Genomic DNA, 14,164 nt, shown 5'->3' with positions numbered 1-14,164 from the left:
TAACTAAGTTGAAAAGTAAGGTGTGACATACTGATACTTACAGATTAGTTATCGCCACGTGACATTTTTATTCATATGCATATTAGTGATAACAACGCAGTCTGTGCATGTGTAGATTGGTAATTCGCACACTTCTTAGTGTCAGCAATTTCTGAACTTAGAACATCGCCAGACATTTACATTTACTCGTGACATTTACAAATTGCCGATTAAAGTCTGTCTGAAACTTCACGGTTACTGGTACGATCAATCTTCCCTAACCTGCCACTATTGCAACATCAAACATCTACCACAGGGAAATAAATAAATAAAGGCTAATTGTTTTTCTAGTCAGTGGTTATTTAATCACCATTTAACTTTTTATGAATAAATATACAGGTGCTGGGAGAAATAGAAGAAGCTTGTGGTTAAATACAATAGCACTGTTGCACAAATGATCTATGATGGCATCAAAGTTACAGGTCCGATGACAGAAACCACTTGATTATGAAAGATATATGATGGGTGCCACCTGTGGAGCAGAATGTGATCACTCTTTTTAAAAAAAACACACATCTGAAATCACTTCATGCATACGATGGAGTCCATAAATCTTTCTTTTACAGATTTCAGATTTGACTATGATTTGGCGGCCATCTTGGATTTTCAGCAAAATTGTCAACAAATTTGTGCATTTGTTGCTGATGAATAATTAAAGCAATCAACTTATTTTTTTATAACACTTTGCGTGTAGAATGAATGGCTCAGGCTCAAGTAAAATGATGTGGAACAGTCATGTTATTTGGTAGCCATCTTGGATTTCCGTCAAAATGACTAGTTTATTGTTTGTTTAATTTCACAATAAATGCATGCCTGCTATAGTTTATTGATGGCACTGCACATCAGATAATAACCTGTCACTTGACCTTAAAAGCATACCATTCACATAGACATTATCAGGCCATACAATAACATGATTCCGCTTGTGGCTTTGAATTAAAATTGTAATAATGTACAATCATTTTCAATTTTATTTTCAAGTTGTTTCTATTACCATCTCTTATGTTGTATTTATATACACGGAGCTAATACAGAATAACGTTTAAACTCGAACCTCAAAATGTCAAAAATGTACAAAACACGCAACTGAATATATAGCTTCAATTCAGTATTCAGTACAGTTAGTAAAATCGAAAGGTCAATAAAGTCTTGTTTGGTCATGACGACATATCATATAATAAGTTGAAGTATATGTGACGTAACGAAATACACACACGAGCGTGTAAACTATTGTGGGTATGAGATATATACGATGTAATGTTACCATCATAAGGCCATGACGTCATAGCCCATCTGGAAAACAGTGCCACATATATATATAATACCATCTATGCAATGTACTTATTTACTTTTGTCTCAACTGAATTTTGGTTTTTACTTTTTTATTATCATGATTTTATTCTTTATTGTAATTTTATATCTCAACAGAGATTTTATAACAATAAAGTTATTATTATTTTTATTATTATTATTATTAACATAAACAAGATTATTGCTTTATTGCATTACAACAGTCATCAGAGGGCGCTCTACCTACGTTTTTACGTATTTTTCGATACAATTTCGGGCGTGTTTGTCTATAAACTCGCCACGTATATTAGGATTAAAATGCAATGTTTTGTTGTAAAATATTTATAAAAATTAAATTACACGCTGGACTAGATTTTAAATATGTTCCGTTCTTCTTGTCCGTAATTGTTCACCACTACACTAACAACACAAAGACGACGGCGTCGGAGACGATGCAAACTTGGGCTAAACGGTTCATTTTAAGCAATGAAATCTATAAAAGGGCCAAGAAGATAAATTAAATAACATTATTTTAAGTTTTATTGTATTTGTATATAGTTTTTGAGGATTTCAGTACCGAAAATGGGAAAGCCAAACATGGTAGCATCATATGACAGTTATATTATTCTAATTATTAATTCTCGTAATCCCTCGCTGTGGTACACGTGTTCTATACACATCTCATATGTCATTTGACATCCATACATTAAAATGACGAATAACAAATTTTACAAATAGCCATCAGTTCTATGGAGACAGCATGCATTGCCAAGACATTCTCAATCAGCAAAATATGCCACCATCTATCGACGAACATGTCTGTCAACAGGGGGTGCAATAAAATATTCAACCACAGTCAGTCAGGGCCCGATTGAAAACATGTGTATCCCATTATGTTATAGAAGTCCGGGAACAATTTAGTCATATACCATGACGTCATTTCCGTAGTATACATGACGCGCCATTTCTCCGAACGTAGAGTTCAGTGTTTTGATATTTTCTGGATTAAAATCAAGACTCTCGTATCTCGTATTGTCCCGCATAAATGTATGTATTGTTGCATAGTCCGAACTCCAATCCAGATGACCGTGGAATATCGCTTCACGCATGGTGGTGGTCACCCATACTCTTTGATCGATGTGAATAAGGCCCGGGTACTGAACTGCGAGGGCGTTAGGGTAGAGAAAACTATCACATCTCCAACAGAATCGCGCAATACTGATATAACCGGCGTAAAACAGTTTCAGAAACAGAGAATCCTTCTTCGCTATGAGAACACAGTTATTAAGGGTCCCGGGCGCCTCCCTTCCCATGACAAAATCGTAATGTCGCAGAGGTTCCAAAGAGCTCACTACGATCACGTCGAGGTCCATATATATTCCACCATACTCAAGCAAAATCTCCAGTCGTGCCACGTCGGAGCTATGCTGATTGAAAGAGCTACCCAACGAGAGCTGAAACACGCTTTTGGGCGGATCGCGGTAAATCACTTCCAATACCTCGATAGTACGCTTGGCTTCTTCCCAGTACTCCCCATACGGTTCATTGTTCGTATGAAACAGGATCTTTTCCGCCTTCATGATTCTATGGGCGCTCAGCAACGATATCAGATGGTCAAAACGAAATTCCAGATTCTCCCCAAACCATATATAATGAGCGATATTTGGTACAACCGCTTCATCATGGCGAATACTATCGTTGGTGGTGATGTTCCATTCCTGACACGCCGGTAAAGTGCTTTCGAATCTGGACGTTACCATAGCATAAATGATACCATACACAGGTGACGTACGCTGCTTCAATGTCATGATGCACTCGACCAGATTGTCAAGCTGGGGGTCAGATGAAACAAGCTGACCCATCCCGTATGACCAAATACTTGTATTTTTCAGAGATCCCTGTGGAAAATACTTGCCACCAAAGAAATCGTTCAACTCTTCGTAAACACCAACGTAGTAATTATAGGTGGACCATTGTGAAATCAGCATAATAGCACAAAATGCGCCGGCCGCAAATAGCGTGACACTCGTGCTTCGCCGCGCTCCGGCCATTCTGTCACGTAGAGACCTATAGAAAAAAACATATATTGTTATTTATTATAGTGACGCACGACAGAATAAAATAACATAAATACCAATACCTAAACCGTGAAATATTACCAAAAAAAATCTAAATCACAATAATTTACTAATATTAACACATATGTTGTGAAGAATTGCGTTCAGTGAATAAGTATACACAGTCAGCCTAACATCGACATTAGGTCAATATGGAATTGTTTTTAAATATTAAATTTCAACGCCACAAAACATGGGTAAGAACATTACATCAAGGTAGAAATCTACATATTAATCTTGAACGAATATATATACACCAAGCTTCGTATTACTTTTAGCAGCATTAGGCGCAAAGTGGTACGAGCCAAGAGCAAGCTGTGCCTACATTTGGTTATATTTTCATAAATCATTTTTAAAATACGAGTACCGGTAGTCAGCGATCGGTTTCATGGGGCACATATGGAGGAAACAAGTACATTTAATCCGTCATGGATGGATGCATGGATGGTTCACACAAAAATATAGATCTAATATAAACTAATAACTATGATCAGTATAATGTGCATGCCACTAGCATACAATACGATAGTATTCTCCCCTGAGAAGTAATCTTATCAAGAAAATATTTCGATTCTTCAGTGCAGCAGACGCGTTCTGTACAATCCCATGGTTAGAATACGGTAAACATGATAATCATAGAATATCTAGTTGTTCGATATTCCGATATTCAAATAATGGCAATCCCATGAATTATTATATCTCTGTCACTGTAATGCCATTAGTTACAGCAGGCCGTAATTTTGCGTTATTTTACGGGGTATTTTCACCCTACCATATTTAGAAATGCGAATTCCAAACATGGAATGATTACGCGCGTAAGCGTTCTCTAACAATAAAAACAAACATGGCTGCCACCAGGGTTTGACCGGACTCCACACAAAGAAGTTTGCTGATTCTGTTCTAAACATTTTGGATTTGGCATTCCTATGATGTATCCTTGGAATGAAAAGATGTATAATAATAAGGTTATTACGAGGATACTTCTATATACTTTGAGGTATCCTCGTAATAACCTCATAATATTGCGCCACGGTATTGTTTTAGAATACTGCATATTTGTCTAATTAGACACAAGTACAATTTAAAGGAATACGGCGCCGGTGATATACATGTAAATATCATATACCGTAGATATTACTATTTCACTATTCTTAATCATTATAGCGCAATGTTGCACGTTCGTGACACCGGTAGATGGATCATATCATATAAAACTTACCCACTCACTTTGACTTTGCTCAGCTTTCATAATGTTTTTTATTTAATCATCGAAATGTACCAGCTTATTGCACTCTCCCATGGTCAGATGGTGCTGCAAGAAATGAATATATGTACTCTAATTTATTTACTAGTAAACTAAGAATTTGGATATTTAGAGTAATAACAAATTCCCACTTCAGGTCCGGTAAGACTTATATAAATATACCACAAATATTCACTTTTGAGATATAATTTTTGGTGTGTCTTGGTTCTTGGATATTTCAGCTTCGTTTTCTTTTACTTACTTTACTCTCTTTTTACCTCCATGCTTTACTTTACTGCCTAGGCTAAATCATTTACCGAGGGGCGGCCGCTTAGATATGTTGTACTCTAACTTGCAGCACATGGACCTAAATGCTTAGGTAATCAAACAAAAGTACGATGACTTCAAGCAGTTCAAGGTCTTCTCTGTTCCATAGTATAAAAACGGGGTTCACCCTCGCTTATTATGACACCCTCAAAAGCGAGTAATTTCCGTTTCCCCCAAGGTTAAACAATGGTTTAGTCCCCTACTTCACGCTACGACTACGACTGGTTATGCTTCACGTGGACAGTCTCTATTCTCTAGGGGGGGGGGGGGGTTCCCGAGTGTTGACGGCGACGGTTGACAAATTGTTACGGTTCAGTAAACACAATATTTTTTTACAAAATCCTTCAGCCAACATGGTCAAGATGGCAATGTCTAATATTGTTAAATGCCCGTTGTGAACTTTAAATGTCATTTATTAGGATTTCCGCATGCAGTTACACCATAGACCCTCCAGTAGAGTACTGTCAAGTACTGGAGGGTCTATGGTTACACAGATAGGTAACAATGCAAGGAAAAATATTGATTTCTTTTGTCAAGGTTATATAATAGATTCTCTAATTAATATTTTCTTTTTGTTAATGTACCTGTACGTATTACAATATGTACACATTATATCTAATTGGTGGTGGGAATATTTTATATTGCAATTTCTTTCAATTTAAATTAGTTGTACTACTCTACATTATATATATATATTTCTTTATTTCATTGCTGAGAATGAATTATACATTTGTTTCATACTATAATAACTATAATAACATCGCGAAGCTACTAGTGTATACGCTAATAAATATACTAATTATTGGAGCGTGTCGATTGCGTCACTCGGTGGTCCCATTTCAGCAATTATAGACCCTGAAGTATATGATTCATGGCGGTTTTAGAAAATAGAAAAGTCTCCGTATTTGGATTATAATAAGAGAACCACTCGAGGCATTGCACTTCACTCAATTTTTTATTAGTATTTGTGGTATATTCGTATTCTATAACACGGAACAAAGCAGAAGATTTGGTTGCGCCACACCCCCACGAATATGTCAACAATACGTGTGTGATACCACGTAAACAAAGCGGAAGTGTGCGTGACGTGGTTCAATAATTACCTTGACCCAAACTGTCCAATACGGATCGACACAACACGGTGTGTGTTATTTTGGTGTGTGTAATACATATACTCCTAAACGTGGCGTTGTCGGGACCGATAAATATTGTTAAACTACCAACTAACGCAAATACCTTTCACACCTTCATGCACAACACTGTGTTTACAGATGTTTTAAACCATCACGTTTTTTACATATTTTTACGACCGCCGGCTTACAACAGGTAGCCGTTTTCACGAGTGACATGCCAATGTGTCTCGATCCTGTTTTTGCTGTATAGTTATTTTATAATCAGTAAGGTTATTTGGTTCGTCGTGTTGTCGCGATAACCCCAAGACAGACAAAATAATCTACCGTCCACATGCCCGTCCCATCACGTTACCACGTCATATGCTACAATAATACTAACGATGCTATTATAGTAATTCCCAATCACTCGGCGGGGTGTATAATGCCAGCAAACAATTACATTTAAACTATTACTATTAAAGTAGTAGACACACACAATAATACAACTATCATACTGAACTCATAACAATCACAGACTCATGGGCGCCGCGTTAGACAAGATAGATGTTATACTTTATCACTCGTTACCAGCCGGTTAAAATGACAAAACTGCAATCACATATTCGAATGAGTGACCACAACAAGCGTAGCAGATCACCGAGGGACCTCAGCTGATTCGCGAAGCATACATGTAGTCCGCCATCTTGAATTTAGATCATTAAACGTGTGTGCGTACATATACTACAACCGTTCAACTGGGATTATGGATATGTAATAAACGAGTTGTATAAACACATAAGAAAAAAATCAATGTGAATAATAAACGTAATTACCTAAGCGATGATTTGATATGAACCTAGTTTTACGGCAGCGAATAAGCTTATATGACAGACAAACTACGTACTGTTGCTATATGAAACGCACAAACTGAAAGGTTGTTTCGCCCAACCTTTTCATATGCAAATGAACAGATAACGCAATGACGTTTAATAAACAATCTGAATAGTCGTGCAATCAGTTCATCAACATATATTATTATATCTCCCAATATAACTGTCTTTAATCTAATATATTGATTATTGTTAATTGAAATTTAGAACTTCTAATACATATATCAAGCATGTCCCTCTGCGCCCTCACAGGTCAACAGTGGAACATTTATTTATTGGCATGTTGAATAATGTACTAGTAATTAGTAAAACAGACTATACACATAAAACGGCATTTTACGTTTTTACAGGAAATAAAATGAAAGTTCCATTTACAGTAAAAAAATCGGTTTTTACATTTTACAGATAAAGCAAAAAATTATATTTTACGTTTTTATAATATTTTTGATTATTTGAGTTTAAAATTCAAAATTAGAAATTACGGTATTTAATTCGGAAAATGCTTTATACGTTTACAAAAATTAATACCTTTGTACAAATTACGGACGAATAAAATAGCTACTTACATGTTACACCTTGCCCATGTATACAAATTTATGTTTATTTATTTATTTAAATTACATTATTACGAAAATGAAAACAATTGATCACAGCTTACGAAAATACCCCTTGCCAACCCTCAGGCTAGAGTTTTATATAAAAGAAAGTAAGACTTCCGTTTTAGTTTCACTGATTTGAAGCTTGGTTTTAGTCATTCATTCCTTCAGTTAGTATCATTGGAACATGCCTCATTTGACATAACTGCCGAAGATGAATCGGTAAATTTGATTATCATCTGCGTCTTGAAGGAATTGTAGGCTGAACTTACGTATGATATATCGATTAATTTGTAATAGAAAGTGACCAACAAGATCAAGACACGTCTTCTGCGCCATAAGGGGTTGATTGTTGGTTGGTTGGAGCTACTAGATTGACTGCACGCATTGCAGAATACATAGAAAACACACAATAGATTTACAAAAACATCACCATAAACAATGACTTCATAATGAAATACCTTGGTTCACTTCTTTCATCTCCGGTAAAAATTCCTACTAGTATTACGGTAAATTTATTGTTTTTTTATAATAATATTTGCTAATTCTTTTTCCACTATCCATTTTGGTACTACGTGCAGGCAATGCTTCTTTGCTAGACGACGTTTACGGACATTTCTGTCACCACACTATGCAGGTTAGATAAACTAAAATTTCACCTGAATAAATTTTAAATCCAAAGTTATTGGGGAACCAGAATTGGTGTGGTGTGTTAGTATGTCGCTTTGGGCTTCGAAGACAAACGTTAACACAACGTTCAGCACCTTCAATGAGGTCTGGCAATCAAACCTCATTGAGGGTGCTGAACATCACTTACATAAAACGTAAATTGCAATTGACCTAACTGTGATGACGCATTGGTTGTAGACACGGAAAAGAGGACCAAAGCATGCGCACTGCGTACACAATATGCTAATGACCTTTTAACGAGATTATGACGTAGACATAACTCATGAATATTATTTGAAAGTGCAATTATTAATAGAAAGCATTTGTAATGGAACGCCGGAATCACGTATATTCGGTCTTGGGTCCACTCTGTCTATTGTGGTAATTTTAAGACTATACACGCTTTCTATCATACTAAACTGGTCACCAAACCTAACAACTGTATCTGGTCTTTACACTTAAATCTGCGCAGGCAAGTCCCAATAGATTTCGATTGTATTGTTTCCGGCACCAAGCCTCCAGCCAATAAGTTGCAATGAGCGTGCTCTATACTAAAATTAATGTTCAGCATATGTGAAACAGATTTATATAGATTCTCTATATGTACCACTATCATTATGTAGACATTCAGGTATATGTTGGCAAGGTTTAGTAGTTCCTCTACATGTACCACCATCATTATGCAGACATTCAGGTATGTGTTGGCAAGGTTTAGTAGTTCCTCTACATGTACCACCATCATTATGTAGACATTCAGGTATGTGTTGGTAAGGTTTACTAGTTCCTCTATATGTACCACTATCATTATGTAGACATTCAGGGATGTGTTGGTGAGATTTAGTAGTTCCTCTATATGTACCACCATCATTATGTAGACATTCAGGTATATGTTGGCAAGGTTTAGTAGTTCCTCTACATGTACCACCATCATTATGTAGACATTCAGGTATATGTTGGCAAGGTTTAGTAGTTCCTCTACATGTACCACTATCATTATGTAGACATTCAGGTATATGTTGGCAAGGTTTAGTTGTACCTCTATATGTACCACCATCATTATGTAGACATTCAGGTATATGTTGGCAAGGTTTAGTAGTTCCTCTATATGTACCACTATCATTATGTAGACATTCAGGTATATGTTGGTAAGGTTTAGTAGTTCCTCTATATGTACCACCATCATGATGTAGACATTCAGGTATGTGTTGGCAAGGTTTAGTAGTTCCTCTATATGTACCACTATCATTATGTAGACATTCAGGTATATATTAGTAAGGTTTAGTAGTTCCTCTATATGTACCACTATCATTATGTAGACATTCAGGTATGTGTTGGCAAGGTTTAGTAGTTCCTCTATATGTACCACCATCATGATGTAGACATTCGGGTATGTGTTGGCAAGGTTTAGTAGTTCCTCTACATGTACCACCATCATGATGTAGACATTCAGGTATGTGTTGGCAAGGTTTAGTAGTTCCTCTATATGTACCACTATCATTATGTAGACATTCAGGTATATGTTGGTAAGGTTTAGTAGTTCCTCTATATGTACCACTATCATTATGTAGACATTCAGGTATATGTTGGCAAGGTTTAGTTGTACCTCTATATGTACCACTATCATTATTTAGACATTCAGGTATATGTTGGTAAGGTTTAGTAGTTCCTCTATATGTACCACTATCATGATGTAGACATTCAGGTATGTGTTGGCAAGGTTTAGTAGTTCCTCTATATGTACCACTATCATTATGTAGACATTCAGGGATGTGTTGGCAAGGTTTAGTAGTTCCTCTATATGTACCACTATCATTATGTAGACATTCAGGTATATGTTGGTAAGGTTTAGTAGTTCCTCTATATGTACCACTATCATTATGTAGACATTCAGGTATATGTTGGCAAGGTTTAGTAGTACCTCTATATGTACCACTATCATTATTTAGACATTCAGGTATATGTTGCCAAAGTTTAGTAGTTCCTCTATATGTACCACTATCATTATGCAGACATTCATGTATGTGATGGCAAGGTTTAGTAGTTCCTCTATATGTACCACTATCATTATGTAGACATTCAGGTATGCGTTGGTAAGGTTTAGTAGTTCCTCTATATGTACCACTATCATTATGTAGACATTCAGGTATATGTTGGTAAGGTTTAGTAGTTCCTCTATATGTACCACCATCATTATATAGACATTCAGGTATGTGTTGGCAAGGTTTAGTAGTTCCTCTACATGTACCACCATCATTATGTAGACATTCAGGTATGTGTTGGTAAGGTTTAGTAGTTCCTCTATATGTACCACTATCATTATGTAGACATTCAGGGATGTGTTGGTGAGATTTAGTAGTTCCTCTATATGTACCACCATTATTATGTAGACATTCAGGTATATGTTGGCAAGGTTTAGTAGTTCCTCTACATGTACCACCATCATTATGTAGACATTCAGGTATATGTTAGCAAGGTTTAGTTGTTCCTCTATATGTACCACCATCATTATGTAGACATTCAGGTATGTGTTGGTAAGGTTTAGTAGTTCCTCTATATGTACCACTATCATTATGTAGACATTCAGGGATGTGTTGGTGAGATTTAGTAGTTCCTCTATATGTATCACCATCATTATGTAGACATTCAGGTATATGTTGGTAAGGTTTAGTAGTTCCTCTATATGTACCATTATCATTATGTAGACATTCAGGTATATGTTGGCAAGGTTTAGTTGTACCTCTATATGTACCACTATCATTATTTAGACATTCAGGTATATGTTGGTAAGGTTTAGTAGTTCCTCTATATGTACCACTATCATGATGTAGACATTCAGGTATGTGTTGGCAAAGTTTAGTAGTTCCTCTATATGTACCACTATCATTATGTAGACATTCAGGTATGTGTTGGCAAGGTTTAGTAGTTCCTCTATATGTACCACTATCATTATGTAGACATTCAGGTATATGTTGGTAAGGTTTAGTAGTTCCTCTATATGTACCACTATCATTATGTAGACATTCAGGTATATGTTGGCAAGGTTTAGTAGTTCCTCTATATGTACCACTATCATTATGTAGACATTCAGGTATATGTTGGTAAGGTTTAGTAGTTCCTCTATATGTACCACTATCATTATGTAGACATTCAGGTATATGTTGGCAAGGTTTAGTTGTACCTCTATATGTACCACTATCATTATTTAGACATTCAGGTATATGTTGGCAAGGTTTAGTAGTACCTCTATATGTACCACTATCATTATTTAGACATTCAGGTATATGTTGCCAAAGTTTAGTAGTTCCTCTATATGTACCACTATCATTATGCAGACATTCAGGTATGTGTTGGCAAGGTTTAGTAGTTCCTCTATATGTACCACTATCATTATGTAGACATTCAGGTATGCGTTGGTAAGGTTTAGTAGTTCCTCTATATGTACCACTATCATTATTTAGACATTCAGGTATATGTTGGCAAGGTTTAGTAGTTCCTCTACATGTACCACCATCATTATGTAGACATTCAGGTATATGTTGGCAAGGTTTAGTAGTTCCTCTATATGTACCACTATCATTATGTAGACATTCATGTATATGTTGGTAAGGTTTAGTAGTTCCTCTAGATGTACCACCATCATGATGTAGACATTCAGGTATGCGTTGGTAAGGTTTAGTAGTTCCTCTATATGTACCACTATCATTATGTAGACATTCAGGGATGTGTTGGTGAGATTTAGTAGTTCCTCTATATGTACCACCATCATTATGTAGATTCAGGTATATGTTGGCAAGGTTTAGTAGTTCCTCTACATGTACCACCATCATTATGTAGACATTCAGGTATATGTTGGCAAGGTTTAGTAGTTCCTCTACATGTACCACCATCATTATGTAGACATTCAGGTATATGTTGGCAAGGTTTAGTAGTTCTTCTATATGTACCACTATCATTATGTAGACATTCAGGTATATGTTGGTAAGGTTTAGTAGTTCCTCTATATGTACCACTATCATTATGTAGACATTCAGGTATGTGTTGGCAAGGTTTAGTAGTTCCTCTATATGTACCACCATCATGATGTAGACATTCAGGTATGTGTTGGCAAGGTTTAGTAGTTCCTCTACATGTACCACCATCATGATGTAGACAATCAGGTATGTGTTGGCAACTTTTAGTAGTTCCTCTATATGTACCACTATCATTATGTAGACATTCAGGTATATGTTGGTAAGGTTTAGTAGTTCCTCTATATGTACCACTATCATTATGTAGACATTCAGGTATATGTTGGCAAGGTTTAGTTGTACCTCTATATGTACCACTATCATTATTTAGACATTCAGGTATATGTTGGTAAGGTTTAGTAGTTCCTCTATATGTACCACTATCATTATGTAGACATTCAGGTATGTGTTGGCAAGGTTTAGTAGTTCCTCTATATGTACCACTATCATTATGTAGACATTCAGGTATATGTTGGTAAGGTTTAGTAGTTCCTCTATATGTACCACTATCATTATGTAGACATTCAGGTATATGTTGGCAAGGTTTAGTAGTACCTCTATATGTACCACTATCATTATTTAGACATTCAGGTATATGTTTCCAGAGTTTAGTAGTTCCTCTATATGTACCACTATCATTATGCAGACATTCAGGTATGTGTTGGCAAGGTTTAGTAGTTCCTCTATATGTACCACTATCATTATGTAGACATTCAGGTATGCGTTGGTAAGGTTTAGTAGTTCCTCTATATGTACCACTATCATTATGTAGACATTCAGGTATATGTTGGTAAGGTTTAGTAGTTCCTCTATATGTACCACCATCATTATGTAGACATTCAGGTATATGTTGGCAAGGTTTAGTAGTTCCTCTACATGTACCACCATCATTATGTAGACATTCAGGTATATGTTGGCAAGGTTTAGTAGTTCCTCTATATGTACCACTATCATTATGTAGACATTCATGTATATGTTGGTAAGGTTTAGTAGTTCCTCTATATGTACCACCATCATGATGTAGACATTCAGGTATGTGTTGGCAAGGTTTAGTAGTTCCTCTATATGTACCACTATCATTATGTAGACATTCAGGTATATGTTGGTAAGGTTTAGTAGTTCCTCTATATGTACCACTATCATTATGTAGACATTCAGGTATGTATTGGCAAGGTTTAGTAGTTCCTCTATATGTACCACCATCATGATGTAGACATTCAGGTATGTGTTGGCAAGGTTTAGTAGTTCCTCTACATGTACCACCATCATGATGTAGACATTCAGGTATGTGTTGGCAAGGTTTAGTAGTTCCTCTATATGTACCACTATCATTATGTAGACATTCAGGTATATGTTGGTAAGGTTTAGTAGTTCCTCTACATGTACCACTATCATTATGTAGACATTCAGGTATATGTTGGTAAGGTTTAGTTGTACCTCTATATGTACCACTATCATTATTTAGACATTCAGATATATGTTGGCAAGGTTTAGTAGTACCTCTATATGTACCACTATTATTATTTAGACATTCAGGTATATGTTGCCAAAGTTTAGTAGTTCCTCTATATGTACCACTATCATTATGCAGACATTCAGGTATGTGTTGGCAAGGTTTAGTAGTTCCTCTATATGTACCACTATCATTATGTAGACATTCAGGTATGCGTTGGTAAGGTTTAGTAGTTCCTCTATATGTACCACTATCATTATTTAGACATTCAGGTATATGTTGGCAAGGTTTAGTAGTTCATCTACATGTACCACCATCATTATGTAGACATTCAGGTATATGTTGGCAAGGTTTAGTAGTTCCTCTATATGTACCACTATCAGTATGTAGACATTCATGTATATGTTGGTAAGGTATAGTA

General features: G+C 36.0%; 1 protein-coding gene across 1 annotated transcript; it reads right to left on the bottom strand.

Moving 5' to 3' along the window:
- Positions 1–318: 318 nt before the first annotated feature.
- On the bottom strand, positions 319–7,058 carry LOC144359489 (uncharacterized). The gene is made up of 3 exons (XM_078012681.2): positions 6,962–7,058; positions 4,666–4,758; positions 319–3,396 (listed from the first exon to the last, which is right to left on the bottom strand). The coding sequence occupies exon 3, from the start codon at positions 3,378–3,380 to the stop codon at positions 2,247–2,249; it is 1,134 nt and encodes a 377-aa protein (XP_077868807.1). The 5' UTR covers positions 3,381–3,396; positions 4,666–4,758; positions 6,962–7,058; the 3' UTR covers positions 319–2,246.
- Positions 7,059–14,164: the final 7,106 nt, after the last annotated feature.

This window comes from Saccoglossus kowalevskii, chromosome 3, assembly GCF_978046115.1.
Source record: "Saccoglossus kowalevskii chromosome 3, keSacKowa6.1, whole genome shotgun sequence".
NCBI classification, from domain to species: domain Eukaryota; kingdom Metazoa; phylum Hemichordata; class Enteropneusta; family Harrimaniidae; genus Saccoglossus; species Saccoglossus kowalevskii.
The sequence above is the reverse complement of the archived record's forward strand: the minus strand, read 5'-3'. Positions and strand labels throughout refer to the sequence as shown.